This window comes from Halictus rubicundus, chromosome 8 (genome assembly GCF_050948215.1).
Source record: "Halictus rubicundus isolate RS-2024b chromosome 8, iyHalRubi1_principal, whole genome shotgun sequence".
Classification (NCBI taxonomy): domain Eukaryota; kingdom Metazoa; phylum Arthropoda; class Insecta; order Hymenoptera; family Halictidae; genus Halictus; species Halictus rubicundus.
In genome coordinates, this window is record NC_135156.1 from 14946115 (window position 1) to 14968934 (window position 22820).

The 22820-nt window shown below is 43.1% G+C and overlaps 2 protein-coding genes across 2 annotated transcripts; one reads left to right on the forward strand and one right to left on the reverse strand.

The window, feature by feature from the left end:
• The first annotated feature begins 19481 nt into the window (after nt 1–19481).
• On the forward strand, nt 19482–21761 carry Oxa1l (OXA1L mitochondrial inner membrane protein). Its single transcript, XM_076791633.1, has 8 exons — nt 19482–19665; nt 19758–19932; nt 19994–20110; nt 20231–20533; nt 20593–20678; nt 20748–21017; nt 21095–21260; nt 21559–21761. Exons 1-8 carry the CDS (start codon nt 19600–19602, stop codon nt 21717–21719), a joined length of 1344 nt encoding a protein of 447 aa, XP_076647748.1. The 5' UTR covers nt 19482–19599; the 3' UTR covers nt 21720–21761.
• Nucleotides 21762–21783: 22 nt separating this feature from the next.
• Nucleotides 21784–22706, reverse strand: Galla-2 (MIP18 family protein galla-2). The gene is made up of 3 exons (XM_076791634.1): nt 22482–22706; nt 22323–22402; nt 21784–22257 (listed from the first exon to the last, which is right to left on the reverse strand). The coding sequence occupies exons 1-3, from the start codon at nt 22600–22602 to the stop codon at nt 21988–21990; spliced, it is 471 nt and encodes a 156-aa protein (XP_076647749.1). The 5' UTR covers nt 22603–22706; the 3' UTR covers nt 21784–21987.
• Between the last annotated feature and the right edge of the window lie 114 nt (nt 22707–22820).

Sequence of the window (22820 nt, forward strand, 5' to 3'; positions counted from 1 at the left end):
AATTGCAAAAACCCGTCATTTTTTGCGTTCACTTAAGATTAAATATATTAGGACTGCAATTGTGTATCTTGATGATTTTTACTTTGTTCGGTTTAAAATAAGTAGGGGCATCTTTTTTATTCAATCAACTTTTTCGTATGACCTTTGGATCTTGGTTCTTTTGGCATGGGGCACGCCGTGGAGACTGAATGAAATAACTTCGAATCAAAAAAAGTGTTAGGGGTGAAAGTTGTTCCGTTTGGGGTCCTCTATAGCTGGTTGGCCGTTTAAAAACGGATGACCCTGTATGTCAACAGCGCGGGTCTTGCCAGCGACATATATCGTCCAGAGGACACAACCCGAGCCGTGTTATGTTTACACTCCTCGGCGTCCTAGGCCTCTCGAGCTTCGCGGCCCTAGACGGGGTATGCCGCGACGATTATCATCTAGGCCATGGCGACATATATAAAGAAATCACTGTACAGTGAAATTATTCAATAGATACGTGTCTTTGAGTATGCAGGACGATCGGTAACCGGTGGTACAATCTAAAAAGGGTACCGTTAAAAAGTGGTGCCGTTCTCTAAATGGCACAATGGTCAAGGGAACAGTGTCTGGGTGAAGCGTCCCAGTAGGGCTGCGAAGGAGGAATCGGCGTGTCCGTGGCGAGGTGAGCAAAGTCGGACGTGCTGTCTCGTAAATTTCGCGTGCACCCGTGTCGTTGGATGCGGTAAGCCGTGTAATGCTCGACGGCGGGCGCGAGGGGCGCAGGTATCGTGCGCATAAAAATGAGTGAACTCGGTGCATTAAGCCGAGTAATGGGTGGCTTTGGGAGGAAGCAACGGCATAGGCGCCGCAGCCTAGGTGTAATACGCCATGACAAAGTGGCGCGTCTGGCCGGTGTTGCGACGTGGACGTGGATACTAACCAGCGGGGACTCCGTGGTTATCCTTGACCATCGTCCGGCCGCGTTTTACAGCAGGCCAGCACGCGGATCGCAAGAAAGCGTATCGCCTTCGAACCCGGAGCTGAGCTGAGCTGAGCCGAGCACAAGAATGACTGGGTAAAGCTGAGCACGGCTCGACAGAGCTGAGCCAAAACGAAATGAAGTAATGTGAAACTGGGAAAATCGTAGTAAAGCAGAGCAAAGCGCGGTAAAGCCGACGCGAAGCGTAGTAAGGCGGTGCAAAGCGGAGCAAAGCGTAGTAAAGCACAGCAAAAGCGGAGCAAAACGTAGTAAAGCACAGTAAAGAAGTGCAAAGCGTAGTAAAGCAGAGTCAAAACGGAGCAAAGCATAGTAAAGCAGAGCCAAAGTAGACCAAAGCGTAGTACAGTAAAGCCAAAGCAAAGCAAAGCGTAGTATAGTAAAGCCAAAGCAGAGCAAGGCGTAGTACAGTAAAGCCAAAGCAAAGCAAAGCGTAGTGCAGTAAGGCCAAAGCAAAGCAAAGCGCAGGACAGTAAAGCCAAAGCAGAGAAAAGCGTAGTACAGCAAAGCCAAAGCGGAGCAAAGCGTAGTAAAGCAGAGCCAAAGCAGACCAAAGCGTAGAACAGTAGAGCCAAAGCAGACCAAAGCGTAGTACAGTAAAGCCAAAGCAAAGCAAAGCAAAGCGTAGTACAGTAAAGCCAAAGCAAATCAAAGCGTAGTACAGCAAAGCCAAAGCGGAGCAAAGCGTAGTAAAGCAGAGTCAAAACGGAGCAAAGCATAGTAAAGCAGAGCCAAAGTAGACCAAAGCGTAGTACAGTAAAGCCAAAGCAAAGCAGAGCGTAGTATAGTAAAGCCAAAGCAGAGCGAGGCGTAGTACAGTAAAGCCAAAGCAAAGCAAAGCGTAGTGCAGTAAGGCCAAAGCAAAGCAAAGCGCAGGACAGTAAAGCCAAAGCAGAGCAAAGCGTAGTACAGCAAAGCCAAAGCGGAGCAAAGCGTAGTAAAGCAGAGCCAAAGCAGACCAAAGCGTAGAACAGTAGAGCCAAAGCAGACCAAAGCGTAGTACAGTAAAGCCAAAGCAAAGCAAAGCAAAGCGTAGTACAGTAAAGCCAAAGCAAATCAAAGCGTAGTACAGCAAAGCCAAAGCGGAGCAAAGCGTAGTAAAGCAGAGTCAAAACGGAGCAAAGCATAGTAAAGCAGAGCCAAAGTAGACCAAAGCGTAGTACAGTAAAGCCAAAGCAAAGCAGAGCGTAGTATAGTAAAGCCAAAGCAGAGCGAGGCGTAGTACAGTAAAGCCAAAGCAAAGCAAAGCGTAGTGCAGTAAGGCCAAAGCAAAGCAAAGCGCAGGACAGTAAAGCCAAAGCAGAGCAAAGCGTAGTACAGCAAAGCCAAAGCGGAGCAAAGCGTAGTAAAGCAGAGCCAAAGCAGACCAAAGCGTAGAACAGTAGAGCCAAAGCAGACCAAATCGTAGTACAGTAAAGCCAAAGTAGAGCAAAGCGTAGTACAGTAAAGCCAAAGCAGAGCAAAGCGTAGTACAGTAAAGCCAAAGCAGAGCAAAGCGTAGTAAAGCAGAGCCAAAGCGTGCCAAAGCGTACCAAAGCGTAGTAAAGTAAAGCCAAAGCAGACCAAAGCGTAGTACAGTAAAGCCAAAGCAGACCAAAGCGTAGTACAGTAAAGCCAAAGCAGACCAAAGCGTAGTACAGTAAAGCCAAAGCAGACCAAAACGTAGTACAGTAAAGCCAAAGCGGAGCAAAGCGTAGTAAAGCAGAGCCAAAGCCGAACAAAGCGTATTACAGCAAAGCCAAAGCGGAGACAAAGCAGACCAAAGCACAGTAGAGCCAAAGCGCAGTAAAGCGTAGCGAAGCTGAGCAAAGGCTAGTGAAGCATTCTAAAACTGATCAACGCGGCGCAAACTGCAGCAAATCGGTGCAAAGCTGAGCAAAGCGTCCCGTGTGCTGAACTCACGCCGGAATAATTACTGCGATCGATTCGAAGCTGCTCCGGCAATTATGCCGCTGTCAGTCCGCAAGCGCAAATAAGTAAACACCGCTAACGGGGCACCTAGGGCCCCAAGATATTACGTCGATAATTTATATACAAACTATTAGAGGATCGCGCACCGGGGAACGGCAATTTACACGCAATTACTCGTCGAATCCACGCACCCGGCGCCGATTAGATTATTCATTACGCGTTGCATCGCGTAACATCGCGTGAATCGCATCGCCCGCGGAGTGACGAATCCGCACAGTTTTACGATTAGGGAGCGTTCACGACGAAGCCTAAACTCTTTTCGATGGGCCATACTGCCTGAGGGTAATGCAGCCCTGTTAAATTGTACTAACATTAAATTGTACTTATTTTAGTACAATTTACAATTGTAAATTTTTCGTATAAAATACAAAGAAGCCTCCATTCATTGACGTAGATTCCGTTCGAAATTTTTGTCACAAGTCCGACTCGATGTTATGATGGGGTTAAGGTCTCTAGTTGCACGATTGCTGATCGGGTCAAGGTTTAATCCAGCCGCAATGCTCTTCTTCCTCGACCAGCTCGTTCCCGTTGTTCCCTTTTTCGTTCGGGGATTTCGTTGTGCCGGGATCGCGGCCTTACAGTGCTTCGACACTAGTTGCATGTCGCTTCGCTGTAAACGTGCGGTTGCCCGCCTTCGATTAACGTCGATCGTCTCAGTGGCTGGGCAAACGGGTGGTTATCTCGCGACGGATCGATGGCAAAATGTGGCGGGATTGCCTGGCGAAGAGCGAAGGGCGAAGGGCGAAGGACGCTGGCGAACTTTCTGCTTGGCCATTTGCGGCTCGAGGCGTTCTCCGGGAGAGGGGGGCTAGCTACCCTCTTGTTTCGTCGAATTAATGTCCCGTTTCGTTCACTCTGCGGACCATCTAACCGATACGACCGCTATCAAATCAACGTTGGAGATACATAGTCCAGAAGTGGGTTAGTTGCGAGCCATTGTGAACAGATGCGAAGAAACGTCGATGGAGCGATAACTAGACTGCGGGAATTTACGCAAAATATAGATTATATTTGCGGATTTGATGCATTTATGACAAAAATGGGTAAGCACGATTTAAGGCAGTGGACATATTAAAAAGATTTAAGGGCACCAGCGTGTTGGTTTCAGCTTAATAAAATAATTGAAAGAGGAAAGACATTTTCATTTCGCTCCTGTGCCTTGCAATCGATGCAAATATTTATGGGAAACGAAGGGAATAGGAACCAAGCAGATAATTCCTTTTTTCAGTCTTAAGTGCCTTTAATTTTCCTGCCACTTTGAATTTTACCAATTTTAAATACCCGCTTATAACTTCAAGGTGACTGACGAGCAGACTGCGCATTGTATGCATTTAAAAATGAATTTTTCCGTGAAGAAATTCGATCTGTGAAATGCGAGAAGGTTAAGAGTGCGCTCGCCGTCGCACAGCCGACTTGTTAAATTTTAAATTGCATTGGTTCCGACAGTTTCGACGTTACCCATGCAAGGTGTAAAGGCAGCACGTGTACTGAAATTTATCGTGCCATTTTGTGGGCTCGCGATTTCTTCCGCCGCGTCTTCGTCCTAAGATCGATAACAATTGATGTATCTGCTCTCGTTCCAGAACCGATCGTTTATGGTCGATATTATTGATTGCGGTAGGGGCCGCGTTACGTGGCCCTGTATTTATATATTAATTAATAGCACAGATAATTTATGCGTAACACGACGTATCGATCGGCAGACGATGATAAAAACGGCGCGCGCGAGGATCGTCGGAAGCAAGGTCAGGCGCGGTTCGTCATTAATTTACAGCTCGGAAGGGGTTGATAAAATCGTACCGTTGGTGAAAATGACCATCCTTGACTTTAAACTGTCCCTTCTGGGTGACGGTTTAACACGTGCCCGGGACGCATACCGCTGTCTGATTAATTATTCCGCGGTCGTCTACGATCCCCTATTAATTAATTCGTCAATTCGGCGGAGAATTTGTCTCCGGAGAAACACGGATCGGAACGTTTCAAGAACCATTAAACGCGATCGAGGAGATCGGTATAGTTTGCCTCCTCTCTCTTTTTCGGTCTTTCACGAAACCAGTAGCGAATGGGAACGGAATTTCGTTTTATCCATATTTAAAAGTCTCTCGGGCATGTACCGCGAGATAAAGAGAGCCGCGTTGAATCGTTATTAACAAAATCGTTCAACGTATTTATAGAGCCTTCCGCTCCGCGTTTGATTTTCTAATTGCCCGGCTTTTGATAACGCCGACGTGGGATACAAGTTTTCTTCGAATAAAACCGTCCGCTCGGAAAAACAACGCGGTTATATCTCGGACAAAAAATTTAGATGTACCTCGTAAGTGCAAATTAATTATCCTTTTGAATTTCTGTATGGTAGAACGAACGAGGTACAGTGTAATTAAGATTTTACAGCATTTTAACAAGGACAAAAGCACACTGAACACGGAAAAGGCAGTACACGACTTAATCATCGAAAATTTCATAAGCCGAGATAATCGCGCGAAACAAGGCGGGAAAAAAGTATCTTACAAATTTGTCCGATATTATCGCCTGAACTCGACATTGAAATCGAGAAAATTTATAGTTTTAAACAATTTATGGACGGCGGATAGTCATCGAGACATGATATCCAGCTTGTCATCTCCGATTTCGAAAGGGAAATTGATGGATGCAAATGTTTTTGTACTCGAATTTGCATACAACTTCGCAAATTTCAAAGAAAAATTCTACTCCAATTTATTGGTACAATTGTTATTTTGTCTTGCAATACTTCTTTTATCCGTCTCGCGTTTTCTCCGGGGTTTTACGATCAAAACTGCCGAGTTTCGGAAAAAATTCTGCAGGTTTGTGGAAATTTGTTGCTAAAAGGTTCGGTGGAAATGTTAAACGGACTCGGGCTCGCATTATCATGAGTTTCAACTTGGAGGAGCTCGTTATACAAGACGGGGCCGATCTAACTACAAGCTGAGGCGTTATCGCTCACGTGCCCCCGAGATGTGTGTTATGAATGCTCGTCCGCGACGATGCGGATGAGCATTATTATTATTATTATCATCATCGCGCGGGGCATCATGCAGCAGGTGAGGCGAGGAGGCGTGGCGCCGGATGTGTATATATCATAGAAACGTATGCATTTCCGGTGGACAGATCTAGATCGATCCCGTGAGCCGGTTTTCGGTTTCCTTCCTGCGCGGCCCGAAATTACACAGCGATTTTGCCAAGCGATTTAACGATTCCACGAGTACGGACAAACGTTCCACCGGCGTCGTTAATAGTTTTCGACCCATTGTTTCACTGCCCCGAAAATCATTACGTAAACAACTTTCGTTTGTACGAGGCTATCTCCTCACTCCATCCGAATTTCACGTTGTGCCTCTGACCGTGTAAACGAATTCGTCAAATGAATATTCCAATCCTCGCAACACTCAAATTAAAATTTCTACAGGTCACTGTGTTCGAGAGACTGTAAAATTGTCTGAAAGATTCGTTTTCTTCATTACATTATTTGATTTATTTATTTAATCGAGCTACCACTAGTTCTGTATTAATCCGAAGGGAATTGGTGATTGAACAATTTTTAATAAATTGTTCAGTAACGAGTTGTCCTCTTGAGGCTGTTATTTATAAAAATATTATTACGGTTCTTTTGGATACGATGATGTCAATGATAGGCTTTCGACGGTTAAAGTGTTAATTATAAGAAACACAGTTGGTTAAATCAATGTGTAGTACTATTTAGAGACTTACGCAACTATTTTCTAAGAATCTTAGACAAAAGAATTGTTTCGGAATAAAAACTGAAGAATTCTCGGAGACATAAAAATGATAGACTTCGACGAATATTTTTTTTTTTTTCTTCTAAATCTCCTTTAAACGGGCAGCATTCTTTGAAAACAAGCAGGGTAAGATCGAAGTGATATTTCTCCGATTTACGAGTTCGAGATTATGGTTCCGCCTGCAGTGTCCGCGGGCCTATTTATACCGAGTCGGCTGTAGTATTCACAGCCTAACTGGCAAAATATCAATTCCGAAGCTCGTAATCGTCTCGCACGATTTCCTTTGTAACCAGTCCCACCGCCTACGCCCACCTAATTCGAAGAAACGGCCCTGATTAATCCGCCGAAAATATTGTCGGTTAACATTCGACGACGATCGGTGAATCGATTTCAAGTGAAATTCAATCTCGAGTTGCCCTTTCAACGTGGCAAGTCGTTAAGAAGCCGTTTCTTTAATTTGCGAATGGCATCTCTTTCCCCCTATCGTCCCCCCCCTCTCTCTCTCTCACTTTCTCTCTCTCTCTCTCTCTCTTTCTCTTCCTGCCGGCAGACGATTGCCTCTTAAACGAGATTGTTTTATTCCGATCGTGGAATCTGAATGTCAAATTCCCAATTAATAAGTCGATCCGATTTATTGCCCGCCCGTAAACTAATTAGGCGCGACAAGGAAATAAGACTCTCTCAGCGGGCATCATCCGATGACGTTTATAAAACATAATATCCTCGTAAAATCGCATCGGCGAGCAAAAAGTCATGGACCCAGGCTCGTCTCTCGCAGGTACACGAGTGCAGATGTTTCACTTGCTTTTATTTAGCCGTGCGGTAGCCGAGTTTCTCGAGCAACCAGAATACCGTGATCCTAGAAAAATCATTCCGGATCGCCTTCGATCGAAATGAACGAGAAGCGAATCATCGATATTTACTTTACGTTCACGGAACAGTAAAAGGCAACAGTAAAAGCGTTTTACATTGCTTCGTGGGTAGAAAGATTTGCTCAGATTTTTAGCTATTTTTATCGTAGTACATTAGGTGTGCAAATTAATTCGTCTTCATAAATTTAGTGATCATTCTCTGTCTTTACTCCATTGTATAAGTAGATTGCGGATTTTATGCATTCATGATAAAAATGAGTCGATCGAATACGGAACAGTGAAAATATTTTAACCTTTTAAAGTTCTATTATTTTCGTTCCGTTAAAATGATTAAGAAAATGAGTTGATGTCTACGTAGCTCCTCTATCTTGCAACCAATTCAGAGAAATTTTACGTATGAGTAATTAATAGACTGCGGATCCTTATGCAAACTAAAATTATTTTACCTGAATTGCAGCTAACTGGAGTGAAATGCAAATTTATTTTCCTTATTATGTTAAGCAGGTTGAGAATAATATAATAGTATGTGTAAATTGTTCTAATATCTCTGCTATTTTAAATTACACCTACTCATTTTTGTCATAAAATCCGCAGTCCAGTAATTAATGAGTAATTAATCTTTAATCCTGCAGGGTCGACATCCGGCCTATTTTTCGAAAGCAAATAGCTCAAGTCATAATAGCTGTTCGCTCCACTTCCACGTTGCATATGGAAGTAATAGGAGTGAGTTATGACTCGAGTTATGACTCGAGCTGTCTTCCTCCGAAAACCGGACATCACGTGGTACCGGCTCCGAGGTGTATTTCAAAATTGATTGATCAGATGATTAGGTGCGCGAAAGGTTCTATGGACCATGTATCGAGTAGAATTTATGAAAAACTCGCGTATCCTTTTCGATCCCCGATTTGTGGGAATATTCTTGGTGGGACGAGGAAACGCCGGCTCGCACATCCGCGAATTGCGAATCGCGAGAGAGGGAGGTCTTGCTGGTCCCACGAGCACCTCCTCGCGACCAGCATTAAGCAAGCATTATGATAAGTGGCGTGTTCGCGAGCCAATTCGCGGCCTCCGCTGTCCCACGCGCGCGAATTTCAGCCGAACCGTCACGCGAACCCCTGCCCCCCTGTTTCCGTGGACCCCCCATGGCCAATTCTAGGGAGTTTCTCACCAGGAACCTGCCTGGATACACCATAATCTAAAAAGGAACCTCTTTCCTACTCGAAACTCAATTCTTCTCATCAACCTCTTCAGAGACGAATTTTTTAAATTCCGAAAAATGATTTAATTGTGTCTTCAATTGAAATAGTATCAGTCTCCTTGCGCGACAAATTTTTTATTCTCATTCTTGAGAGAATTTGCAGCAGAAAGTTATCCGACAAATTTTAATTCTCGTTCATTTATGCTAGAATAATTTTACCGGAAGCAATTCTCATTCCAAAAGTCGCAAATTTCATCTGAACTAGTATTTACTTTAAATTTAGGAATGTTAAAAATGTCTGCAATTATGGTAATTTATCTTAGTGCCACCTCAAAGGGGACAGTCGAGTGCAAGGGATCAATTTACAAAAAAATGTTGCTGCTTAGTGCCTCTGAATAGGTTCATATTTAAAGAACGTATATTTTTCTATAAACTAACGATCTAACCATTATCACAACGCTGATCGTTGAACCGTGAACCAAAGCTGACACGGTCAAGCACTCGGCCATTTTGCTTTCGTATGGTAGCGTTCGTGAAAACGCGTTGTTCCATTGGGAACACGATAGCAATTTAGCAAACAAGACAGAGACAGAAGAGAGACTCCGACGCGGTGAATCGCGTCAAATTCCGATCCAGCTGATTGTTCGCGATCGAGCACACGGGCCCCGATCTCCTGAACTACATTTCTCGTTTTGCAAACAATAAAACGCAACGCGCGAGCGCTCTCGCGCGCTCATAAAATTATAATCGAAAAATTTCTCCCCGGCCGACAATACCCGATTCCACGATTAATTGCGACTGGCACGCCGGCGAGGCGTCATTTCCAGTCATCACGTGCCCGCATTAACCCGGTTCGGGGCGAAATGGAATAAAATCGAATAAAATCGAATCACGCGGGTCACGGTGGACGAAAGCGTGCAACGCTTTCGCTCGAAATTCGGCGATTCGAACTTCTCCATGCGAAAATAAGTTCCGAATCGATTGATGACGATCGAACGACGATCTCGCAATTTTCTGATAAAAAGAAACTGATCAAAAACGTTTCGACGCTGCAATTTCTCGATTAACGACACCTGGAAAAAGCGATTTCATCATTTTAAAGGGACCACATCATTTTACAGAATTAGAAGTACAGAATTAACCTGCACGTATGTCGAAACAAAGTGTTCAAAAAGACATTGAACTACAATTTCAGCACAGCACACGATTTTTATAGGATAGCTCGTAAAATAAAAATTGTTTCTGTCAAATACAAGGGACAAGAGCCACCGAGAAATGTTTCTTTTCCCTTAATGACAAGATTAATTTCGACTGCTTTTAGGTAAACGAGACTGCGAGGAGGAAGAACACGCGTTGCAAGGAGTGCAACGGGGTCACCCGCGAAATCGTTCTGGCAACAAAATAATCTCGCAGCTTGTTCGATTCGCATTCCTGGGGGCATAGGAAGATGGTCGGGGAGCTAATCTTATCACGGGATGTTATGGGAAACGGACAAGGTCCCACGGGCATTCGACAGATAAACCAGTAAATTTGACTTTTATTGAGCAATTCCTCCGGAGGAACCTGTCCTCGGCGACACGTACAGGTAGAACGGGGTCGTGGCGAGAGGTGCTAGAGCTCTTTGGCTACAGCACCAGCATGCTTCCTGTCCAATCACAGCTTCATCTGTCTCCCACGAATACTTCTGCCGGGCAGACTAGCCACCTGAGATCCCGCAGATACGTGGAAACCAGGTACCGGAGAGAGAAAAGGAGAGGAGAGGAAAGGAGAGGCCGACGTACCTGGTTCCACGGGCGTGTTAACAGCCGAAACTCATAAAGACGTTTAAAGTGGCCTAATAGAAAGAGACGGGGGCCGTCTTCCTTTTCCACTAGCGCCTTCTTTTTCGACTACCTCTCCGATCGCCACGGAGTCGCCAGACGCCGACGCCTTTAAAAGGCGGCGACGATGAATAGGCCGTTCACCGATATTTTCGGCCGTGTACCGGGCCGATTCTCATCGGGCGACCGGTTCCACGATTCTTCCAGGATCGCTGGAACCACGATCCGAAATTATGAATTTTTCGAACCGGCCTGTTGCCACAATTCGACACCGCGGACCCGATCACCGCCAAATGGCCAAATTGCGCGATTCGGCCGAGGATCAATATTCGTGGAACATTTACGTGCGGTACAGTGATCTCGGAGGTGCAGGATCGCTGGTGGATTTTTTGGATGTTGTCCGAAAGCTGTGTGCAACTCTTTTGCATTTTTACTGTGGTACACCCGATGTATTTTATTAGAATCAATTGTGGTATCAGTATACCTAGATTTTTAGAATTTAATGCAGTTGCGGAATGTAAGGGAGATTCATTTTTATTTTTACTTTCGACTTACTGGGATGAGCCCTTTCCCAGCGAAAAATATTCTCCTATAAGGACGAAAAGTAGAGGCACGTAAAACCATTTTTCGCCTATCTTTGTCGGTAACGTGGTCGCTCTACCTTATCGCGGATCTACGGAGTCTTGGGAAGATTCATTTTTTTATTTTTACTTTCGACATACTGGGATATACGAATACACTGACGAAAGGTACAAACGAAAATGGAATAATTCTTGGCCAAAATCCATTTGCAGAGTCTCAATGACCATTTTGATTACGCACGCATGGAACTCTTGTGTAGGTACTACCACCGGTCAAATGCCCGGTTCTAGATTTTTCATTCTACAATTATTGAAATTACAAAGATGCTTTTACAAGGAATTATTGAATGAATTATTGAACCGCGCAAAGTCTAATAATAAATTCAATCTTGCCATATTTATGAGCCAACACACGTGCCTTACTTTTAACAATTTGACTGCCAAACCAGAAACCTGAAAAATTGCATAAAATCAGAGTAACTTATTTAATGAAATAAAAATTGAAAAAAATTAAATGTATGATACTGAGTAGTCCTCCAACTTTCTTGCATTCTACAGATCCTTAAAACCTGGACAAATAATTCCGTCACCCACATATGGGTGACATGGCAGTGAACGTGTCAAGACTGGGCAGTTTTAGCGTTAATTCGCTGCCATAAGCGATCAACGATCGCCAAACACACTGTCCGAAGGCACAAGCGAGAATGGTGAACCGCTGGTTGGATTGAAATTGTCCTTGCGGCTGGTCGGAATGGTTCTTCCGGTGACTTTTGCTGAACGCCACGTTCGTTCCCCTTCCTCCCATTCTAGTGCATTTTACTTCATTATCTTTCGTCTCTGCGGCGGGGCAAAAAAAAAAAAAAGAAGGCAACATTTCGCTCGTAATGCGTGCAATCTGTTTCGCCGGCGTATCGGAGTCATCAGCCGCAATTTTTCCTGATCGCCGACGGGCAACGTCTGCGTCGGCGTCGGCGTCGGCGGATCTCGCGTTTTCTTCTTGGCTCGCGTGTCGAGGTAATGGTATGTACAGAAGGATAATCTTAGGGGATACCCGGTCGCCGTCGAGCGTTCTTGTGGGATCATAATGTGTAAAAGGAAATCGCTTTACTTTAAAGTAAATGGTCGGGGAGGCCGTGGAGCGACGTGCGTGCCCAGCCTCGTGTGAACCACCACCGGTTTCCTTTCATTCAGCTAGTTTCTTCATCGCGAATGTCGCACGATTCCGCCGCCCGATTATCGTTGTGCGAGCATCATCGCCGTGGAAAAAAAGGCCTGCCTTTTCGCGATACCGTGCCGCCGCGTCGGGGGGTTTTAACGGGAATCCCGGAAGCCATTTTCGACGGGAACAACGTCAACCCTTCTACACACCGTCTATTTGTTCCTCTAAACACCTTGCACATTTTCACCGCGATAGAAATTCATTGCGAACGCTCGTGGTTACGGGTTTTGCGCTCCGCGTTTACTTTTTCATGGTCTCTTATTCCGTACAAGCAAATAATTAATAATAGTACGAAACGAGGGTACACGCGACAAGTATGTCCCTGTATGTTTTGAAACGATAGGATTTGAGCTTTACCGCTCCGTAAACGGCATTTTGTAACGTTACAGTAAAAGTGGGATTTACGGGATGAATTAAGGAGCGAAATTGTCGAATGAATTATGAAATACGATGCAATTCGGAGCGCGCCGAGTAGACTGCGGGCACGTTGACATTTATGGTAAATTAGTTGGTAAATTAATTTCTTGTGTTTACCATTAGCCATTGACCGGGTGAGGCGAGGAATCCCCTTCTTTTTTCAGGTTTTTATGGAGCAATTTGTGAAAATGAATTAAAGGAAATTATTAAAATTATTATTAAGATTGTTCAATTAAAAGGAACTGTGTAGATCTGTGTGTAATCCTCGAGGAACCAAGAGTGAAGATCTTCTTTGTCTTTCTGAAAGAATAAAGCAGAGTGAAGTGCTATTTTCGAGAAACTATGTGCAGCGGTGACGGGCACGGTAGGGGCCCCTCAGCCGCCTGCTTCCCCCACCAATCTCTCTTTCCAACTAGTCTTCGTTGGTCCACGGTAATGGCGCTTACTAGAAGGGGACAGCGGGCGCTATGGTGGGGGCGGTATTGTCTCAACTGAGACAAGAATGTCCATCCCTGAACGTACAGTGACGTATAGTCTTCAGGAAACCGAGTTGAGTGGAATACAATTTTTAAAAAAAACAATGCAAGCTGAAGATCCCCTTATTCTTCGAAAACCTAACTAGAATGAAGTACGATTTTCAAGAGACCACTCAGAATTGAATACCATTTCATTTTCCACATAACTAGACTGTGGATTTTTATGCGAGATAAGAATTGTTTGTTCTTTCTTCTGGATTTTGATAAGCTGGGACAAGCACGTTGAAGCTCAAACTCTTTTGATCTACCACATGCTTTATATTACGCCCACTCGTTTTTACCATAAACGCATAAAGCGAGTAGGTGAAACACAAAATGGTGGCATTATCAAAAGATTGTGAGAGAAGTAATAAGTGTCTGTGCAACTCCTGTTTCTTGGAATCGGCGCACAAAATCTCTATTTTGCATAAAATCCGCAGGCAATTACGTTTCTGAAGCAAAATAAAAATCCTCGGAGTTACGCGTGCTGGTATCAATTTCAAAGTCGATTTCAGGGTCGATTGATATCAGGTCAGATCCGCCAGGTCCCGACTGAATGATCCATTCAGAACAGAAACGCCATCGGCCGAATACGTTTGAAACAGCGAATGAATGGGAGCGGAACAGGGTTCAAAGTTTCCAGCCGGTTTTCCCAAGAAAGTCTCGGGACGAGGTAGAGAGATCGAAGATTGCCTCCTGGACAGGACTGCCCACTTTACGCCCGAATAGCAGGTCGGTCGGCTAGCTAATGGGATTGACCGTCCCCCGAGTAGAACAAGGTAGTGAAGCTGTCACTGGGAAAGAGATGACAGCGGGCCGGGCCTGGTGTCACCGTGGTATCAGGATCCCTTTGATCGCGCCGATAAAAGTCTCCCCAGACAATTTTCCTCGTTCCCCTAATCTGATGCCCGGAACACCGAGACACCCAAAGTGAAACCGAAACGTATTTCCAAGCACGTATGCTGATTACACCCCAACATTCCCCCAATAACTATTGAAAACCTCAAAAAAATTAATTCTCTTCTCATTGATTCTCATTGTCTTCATCTTTGCGAACTGAAGGAACCTTATGACTCACTATGTAAATATATGTAACAATGATTCAAAAGAGGCCGCTTACCCTCGGGAATAGTACAATTGATTAAATGTAATTCTACGTTTCATTAAAAAATAAAGGGGGATACCATTCACATTTTTATAAAGCTAAATGGATCCGTGGGGCTTCAGAGCCAAGACTCCGTAATTCGCAATAAGGTAGAGTGACCACGTTACCGTCAAAATTAGGCGAAAAGTGGTTTCACGAAAGGGCTCATTCGAAAGAGGAAGGTTCAATCTAGCGCGCGCTGGTCATCACCTGACGAGATTATGCAGATGCTTGGTGATGTAAGCGGTAGAAATGGGCCAAAAATTGACGATGCGCATGCCGTGGAATCCAAGCATTTTTATGCCATTGGAAGAGTTTCCTGGATGAAATCGAGAGTAGCGCGCGCTAGAAAATATCTTCAGCTACAAATTGAGCTATATTTTGTCTTGATTCTCTGCGACATAAAACCAAAAAACTTGAAGCACGTTTCCGGCGTCAGAATTCATAACATCGATAATACAGAGCAAACAATGTGACAAGTTTATTTCGGATCAAGACCAAGACGGATCTCAAGTCAGTGGCAGAAGGCTGTGAACGGAAATTATACAGAAGTTACCGACCTGCTGACTCTGAAAAAGTCACGTGACTCCCCTTGGCTCTGAAGGAGTTTAATAAATACAAGAAAGGTAACATTATCAACCGCACTGTAAAGAAACTTGCTCCGTGGCGAAACGGGTGATATGAAAATCGGGATTCCTGTGCAACGTGTGCCCGAGCCCGAGCGATCACGGCCGGAATTGCTGTGTAAAGTTTTACGAGACAGGCTGTGGCCGATCGGCGGCCGATTCGTTGCGATTAACGCGGTGCAGCTTGTTCTACGACGGGACCCGTCGTTCCCGTTGCACCTGGCAAACATCGGCGAACGATCAGGATCCCGCTAATAAGATCATAAAGGTCCCAGGGCCGGCGGATCTCCCGCGGAAGCTCGTGAGAGATCTTGTCTATGACAAATTGCGCATAAGCGCCGTAAAAGCGGGTCCGTTGATCGATTCCCAGCGCGGCGATTTTCATCGCGATATTACCGGCGCGCGAATCACGCGTGTTCGCCAATTACCGCGAAATTTGCATGCCTCTCGCCTCTCGGATCCCGCCGCGTCCTCAAATGTTGTTAATGATGATGCGAACGGGCGGCCGAACGCCGAGCGGTGTCCGCTGTAAATCAACTTTTAATTGCGACGCCTTTCGATCGAGCCGCGACGCGACGCGGCACGGCGGCGGCGGCGGCGGCGCTGTAAAACTGTTGCTAATACTCGGGACATGCGAACGGACGTGCGCGCGGAATATGGGAGCCCCGCGAACGAAATATATACGGTGCCGGGGAAAAGGGTTACCATTTTAGTACCCGCGGCTACCGTCCGCCACTTTTTTCCCTCTCGCCATCGTTTTGGTCCCGTTTCGAGGAGCAAACGCGAAGAAACACGCTTTAATGCGACCGGTAATCCCGAACTAGCGTCGCTGAATTTACGGGCGCCTGAGCCCTCAATTTATTGTACAGTAAAACCGTGATTGTTCCTGGGAAACGGGATGCTACCGAGATAAAGCATCCTGCTCTTCATTCGCGCTCAAGGTTGCCGTATTTCTTCTCCGCTGTCGTTCCCGATGGAATTGTTAGCGCGACGCGTAGACAGTTTGCTTTTCTGTCGCGCGTGCACACTGTCTGCGAGATGGGACCTGTATTTGTGTGCCTTTGTTCATGTCCTCTTTGTCCTTCATACGATAAGCTCCTCAATACTTATCCCGTCCACTAAATACGAATGTTATGCCTTCCTTCGTGGAAGTTCACGTGCCGAAGCTAGCCCCTTGACTAGGCAACATGCTGCCGTGTAAGCAGATTGCCATCCTTCGGGCGCCTAATTCGATCCACGCGTACTGAACTACTGAATACTATGTGTACTACTAAATGTAGTATGTCAAGCGTTCATGAAGTGTTTTGACGGTAAAATGTCAAAGAACTGGAAAGGTGGGTTAATTGATTGAACCGTTCAAATAGTCGCCGTCAACGGCCGTTCTTTTATAGATCACCTCGGTGAAGAGATTCATTAGGTTTTTTCAGATTTGGTCTAGCACGATGATGATTCTGCGAATCGATCGGTCCAAGTGAACCGCGGCCAGGTAAATAATTTGACTTTGGTATAATTGAACGTTCCTGGCGCACGGTGGAAGACGATAACAACGAGGCCGTCGTTACACCATCCAGAAGGCGAGTCGTTACCGAATTATTTCGAGGAGAGACTGACAGCCGGTACCAAAGCGCGATGGTTAGGGGCCTTCACGGACAATGCGAATCTGTAATTATAAGCGCGCCGTCTTCTGGCTGCCAGTTCGCCCTCCCCCCGTTCGTCCTCTTCTTCTTCTTCTTGTTCCCTTCCCTCCTCTGGTGCCCTGGCACCTTTTCTTTCTTTTTCTCCACGTAAAATCTCTTGCAGCCCCGTATTATCGCCTTAAATCAACAGAGGCCGCTCCTAAGGTCGGTGCCAGCAAGGCCCGAAAGGAGTTTCGTGGCCATGGACGGGCCCCCGAAACCGGGGAGATGGCACGAGAGGGACTTTAATAGTAGGTCTCGCATAATAACCGACGTCCCAGGGCCCCAAACTGATTGTCATTGCAGTAGATTCGATCACGTGAGTCGGCACTGTCAGTGTAGCGCCAGTGGCGTACGGAAACCTATCGATTCCGTTGGAGAAACGGGAACCGTGACCATTTCAGGCTCATTCCCTCGATGCCAGCGAATGTATGATGTCAATGATGATTAAGGTTTCATCATTGATTAAAAGATGAAATTGTTGCCCATTTAAAAAAAATTTTGTTAAGACACCTCGTTAATCCATTGAATGTAAGGTTTCGAAATCAACAGACTTCTCAAGCCGTCTTCCACAAACGGAACTCATGGTATCATCTGTGGCAATCTAAAGCAACCTTATTGATCTCGACACAGACTCAGTCGGTGAACTCAGTTAATTTTTAAACTCAAAACTTTGTTTTAAACTCAAAAATAATGTTTTAAAGCTTTTCAATAACAATCGCCGATTTTATGCCGATGAAAAATGGTTTCATTGTAAAAACAGATGAATAACAGAAATTTTCTTCTCCCTAAGCAATTAACCGTTATGTAAATTTCACTTATAATCGGATAAAAACTGTATAAACGTAATATTTTTTTAATGTTTTTGTGATCCATTACGATTAATCTAAATAAAATATCTTTTTAAACACATTTGAATATTTTTAAATATTTTGCCGATATAAATGAATGAAAATGTGGTCTCCTCTACTTCTTTTTCCCAAGGTATTTGTTCTGAATTATTTAAAACAATTATTAAAACGTTTTCAATTACAGTCTCAAATGATTCTTGCCGTTTTAGTCATAAGAAGCAATGTAAAATCGGCAAGAATCACTTGCTTCGTAAAATCTGAAAATAGCGCCACTTCACGTAGCGGCAGAACGCTCAAACTGGTAGACAAACGTTACCGACAGATGAAATACAGACATTAGTTAGTGGCGCCACCTTGCCACGCATCACTGTTATCACCTGTCGGTAATTTTGTCTACCAGTTTCAGCATTTAACCACTACATGAAGTGGCGCAAAATTTATATTTTCCGGGACAGATGATTCAGTGACATCTATGACCACAGACGAGGTATAGGAGTAGACCAATCACCATATGGGGTTTCGTGTCTCACGATCTGAAATACCGACATCGTTAAAGTGGACCAAGGTAGGCCAGTGATGTCCAATGCAGCTCTGGAGAACCTCTGGTCAACTCCAAGGTCCTTCGGCCTTCTGATCCCGGAACACCTCCGCTCACTCCTGAGTGCGCACCACGACTGACTGACTGAGCGCGGCCGCCGCGGTGGGGTGCGCGGTGCACGGTGCGCAACTCCCCCACCCTAAACTAACTTCGCTAGATTTCGATCGCCGCGATAGTAATTATTGATAAATTTGTTATTTATAGCTGCTTAATGTTTATAACAATTTCTTTTGGTAATGGTATCAACAAGCACTCCCTTGACCATCTTGCCATCTAATTTTTTAGTAAAAATACCTAGTAGAACTCGAGATACAGAGTAACTTTTGAACCATGAATATTCGCACGCATTAATTTATCGTACGCAATTCACTGTTACATTTATTATTTCTGACTGTTTAATGTTTATAACAATTCCTTTCGCCAATGATGTCGACAAGCACTCCCTTGACCATCTTGTCACCTAATTTTTTTAATAAAGATAGATGATAGAACTCAAGGTACAGAATAACCTTTGAACCATGAATAAATGTACACTGATAAACTTATTGTCTCTGCTTGTTTAACGATTATAAGAATTCCTCTTACCAATGATGCTGTCGAATACCCTCTTGGCTAACTTACCACCTAATCTTTTTAGTAAAAATGGCTAATAGTACTCGAGATACAGAGTAACTTTTAAAGCATGTCTTGATGTCAAAGCAACTTTTATGCATGATTATTCGAAGTATACAAGATACTCGATTCTCATTAAGATTTCTAATTAAGATTACCCGATATTTCATATCGTGCGACACGAAACAGTATAATAAGGTGACTGGCGTACTCCTACATCTCGTCTGTGTTGACACCTACGGTAACTTTTATCTTTTTTACTACTACCAAGTCAACGTCAGGTATCGCCACTAGTATTTTCTAAAAAAATTTCCAAATATGAATGCAACTATAACAAATTGTATAAGTCTAAATTTATGAGTTACCGGTAACATTAAGGGGTCAGTACCATTGAATTTATAAATTATGTATTAACAATTAAAATCCATTAATAATGGCACGCGTGCGCCTGCTCTTTAACTTATTTTGCGCGCGCCACTATTTTAGCAGATCAACAACATTTTTAATCATTAATAATTATAAATCGAAGCCGAAATCGCAATTATTTTATTCTTGATACTTGTCTCATATTGCCACGAAGAATAAACATTTAATTTCCTACCACAAATTGTCGAACACCCTGTATTGAGCCTGTATGGAGCCATGAGATTATGTGAGCTTCGGTGAGCTCACATACTGATACATCTGTGCTCTGTACGCGTGCAACGAAGGAGTATTTTGTGCTCTCATTTTCGGGGAAAACAAACATAGACAATAAAAGTGTACTACACGAACAGTAACATGCTGTCACGATTATCCATAAACACTAGTCGACGACTGGTGTTAATGACAAATGTAAGCTCTCAGGTAAGGCAAACTAACACCGCGTTTATAGGTTATGTTCTTGCGTCTAATAATCCAAACGAAAATTCGTTACTTTAAAATACATTTTTCTTTAGAAAATAACAAAGTCCAAATTCAGTCGACTTGCCTCCAGTATAACAAACACTTCTTTGAAGAAACGTAGTGCCTTCGAAGCTCTGACATGCTCGAAATTTAGTGCAATTATTCCTGTTCGACATCAGAGCACGATTAGTACAAAACCGGCAGAAAATGTAGCAAGTGTGCCACCAGGTATGAACGTATATAGTTTATGTTGATGTTTTGAAATACAAATTGAAATGTATTTTTGCAGCACCGGCCGAGCAACCAATTCAAAGTGCAGTAGAAAGTACAAGTACAGTAGTAAACGCAAGTACAGTAGAAAGCACAAATGTAGTTGCAGAAAAAGTTCTCATAAGTGAAATACCAGGTAAAATAAAATTTCTGTTGATTTTGGCAAACTATGCTGTAGTAGTAGCAATATTAATGACAGGAAGGCAATCATAATCATATTTTCGGTTCTTGGTAATATATAAATTATTTTATATAGATCTACCACAAATACCAGCACCTAGTCTACACGCAAATGGTGAACCTACTTTAGAGAGTATAGGATTGGGCGGGTACTCCCCCATTGGACTGATACAAAAAGGTTTAGAGGCATTGCATGTCCACATGGATGTACCGTGGTGGGCAGCAATCGTGATGGGAACAGTTTGTATCAGAGTTCTATTGTTTCCATTAGTGGTTAATATACAAAAAAGTGCTGCGCACACACAGCTTTATATGCCAGGACTGCAAAAATATCAATTACAAATGACAGAAGCAAGACAGCGTGGAGATGTATACGAAGGTACAAAATGAATATTCTAGCATGTTAATAAAAACAATAATTTATACTATTACTTCCAGCCGCTAAAGCTGCTAATGATTTAAGTCTGTACTTGAAAAAGAACAAGGTTAAGCCACTTAAGACTCTTGGTTTATCTGTGGCACAGGTATGATTTTAATTGTCTATAAGGCACCATTCCACTTTAACAGAACTGCATCTAATGTACATGTTTCAGTTCCCAGTATTTCTTTCGTGCTTTCTTGGTTTGAGAAGAATGGCGAATGCGCCGGTTGAAAGCATGAAAGAAGGGGGAATATTTTGGTTTACAGATTTAACTGCTAGCGATCCGTACTATCTTCTTCCTATAATCACTGCTACAACGCTGTACATATCGATGGAGTTTAGTATTATGACGTCTGAGAGTCTGGGAAACCAGGGTCTCGTAAAATATTTTATGCGAGCGGCACCGATTATGACGCTCCCAATCATACTAAATTTCCCAACAGTAAAATATTTTACTTTGCTTGAACTCTTCTTTTCTTTTGACGTATTAACCATTTCACTGGTTACATATTATTTTAGGCTATATTGTGCTACTGGGCCACAACAAACGTTGTCACTTCCTTCCAAATTGCTGCCCTAAAAATACCGGCACTGAGAAGATACTTTGGGATTCCACCCGTACCAGTACATAAACCTGAAACCCTCCCTATAAAACCAAAAGGCTTCAGAGAAGGACTAAGCGACTGTAATCCTGAATTATGATCATAGACTTAACACTTTATCTACTGGAAGCCTTTTAATAGGATTTTCAATCATTATGCTGTACCAAAAGGAAGCTTAAAAATGTTCTTTTCATAATAATACCAAAGGAAATGATTAGATTACATTACTGGGAGTGACCTGTTGGTTTATGATTGAAGTTGCTATTCTACTAAAAAGTCCTTAGCTATGGATCATAGGCTTTCAAAACTTATTAAATATTCGCTGGTAGATAATGTGTTAATATAGCGTTTCATACGTTAATTGTCTAATTTCTTTTTCAGCTTGGACTAATTGGAAAATAACGAGAAAACTGGAGGAAAAAGAACGAGCAGATGCAGTACAGTTTAACAAAGCTGGAAGAGGTCCTATAAAGAAGACATTTAAAACTAACCCACTGAAAGATCCACCCACAGCACAACAAATTTTAGCGAAAAAGATATAAAACCGGATGTATAAATTTTGTAAATACAATAGAGTTATTTAATTCGGTTTGAATACTTTATTTTAACCGCTCACTACTGTTACAATAAATGATGGTAACTCTAATCTGAAGATAAGCAATCAATTAATAATTAACTTTACATCGCTCTGCAATTAGTAATAAAAAAATAGTTATCTAATATTTTGTAATATTTACAGTTTTGGCATGTTATACTGTACAGTAGGATGTCTTGTATTATGAGGTAATCTATAACTTGAAATTTGACAGATTAACACTTAATTCCTACACATTGGTTAATTACTTCAAGCAGATGACTATTTTCTAGAGCTGCTGCTACTCTTTCCTTATCAGCAAGCTGTTTGTTTACTGCTCCTTCTGACATATGAGTACCCGGTGTAACTTCAACGTTGACTTTGAACCTTGAAGGCAAAGCTCTCAACAGTTGAACCCTAATCGACAAACCAATAAGCGTTGCCATACTACAGTGTGGTATTGTTGGTGTGAATTTTACACTGATTTTGTTTGCTTTGTTATCAATCTGTAACCACACATTCTTGTAAACTATAGGAAAGATTTAAATCTTACTATATACATTATTATTACCTCAATAAGATTTTGCTCCACTACGTTTAGTTCTTCTAGTGTTAAAGGATGTTCAGGATCATTGATGTTTCTAATAATATCTAGAAATAGAATTTAGCAACAGAGATATAAATTAGCATCGTTTACTTCGTGTATCAGTTAAAATTTAAATGTACGCACCAAAAATTTCACGTGCGTCAAATTCATCCGCAATATCCTCGTCTTCATCCTCTGCTGTAATTAACCTTTCATCAATTTTCCTATACAACTTAGGATTAATATTTTCTAAAGTGTCTGCCATTTTCGTGAAAACCCAGGTTAAATCACATACAAACTTTTCTATTGAATGGATCTTTGATTTGTCGACTTTATCGATTGTAAAAATACTGGTCTAGTAATTTCGTATACAAGATCTAGGGATAAACTTGACCACAGACTAGGTATATCCAGAAAGGAACAGAGAGTGCTCACGCCCGGAGTTTTTCTGCCTCCACTTTTGTCAATATTGTCAGAGATACT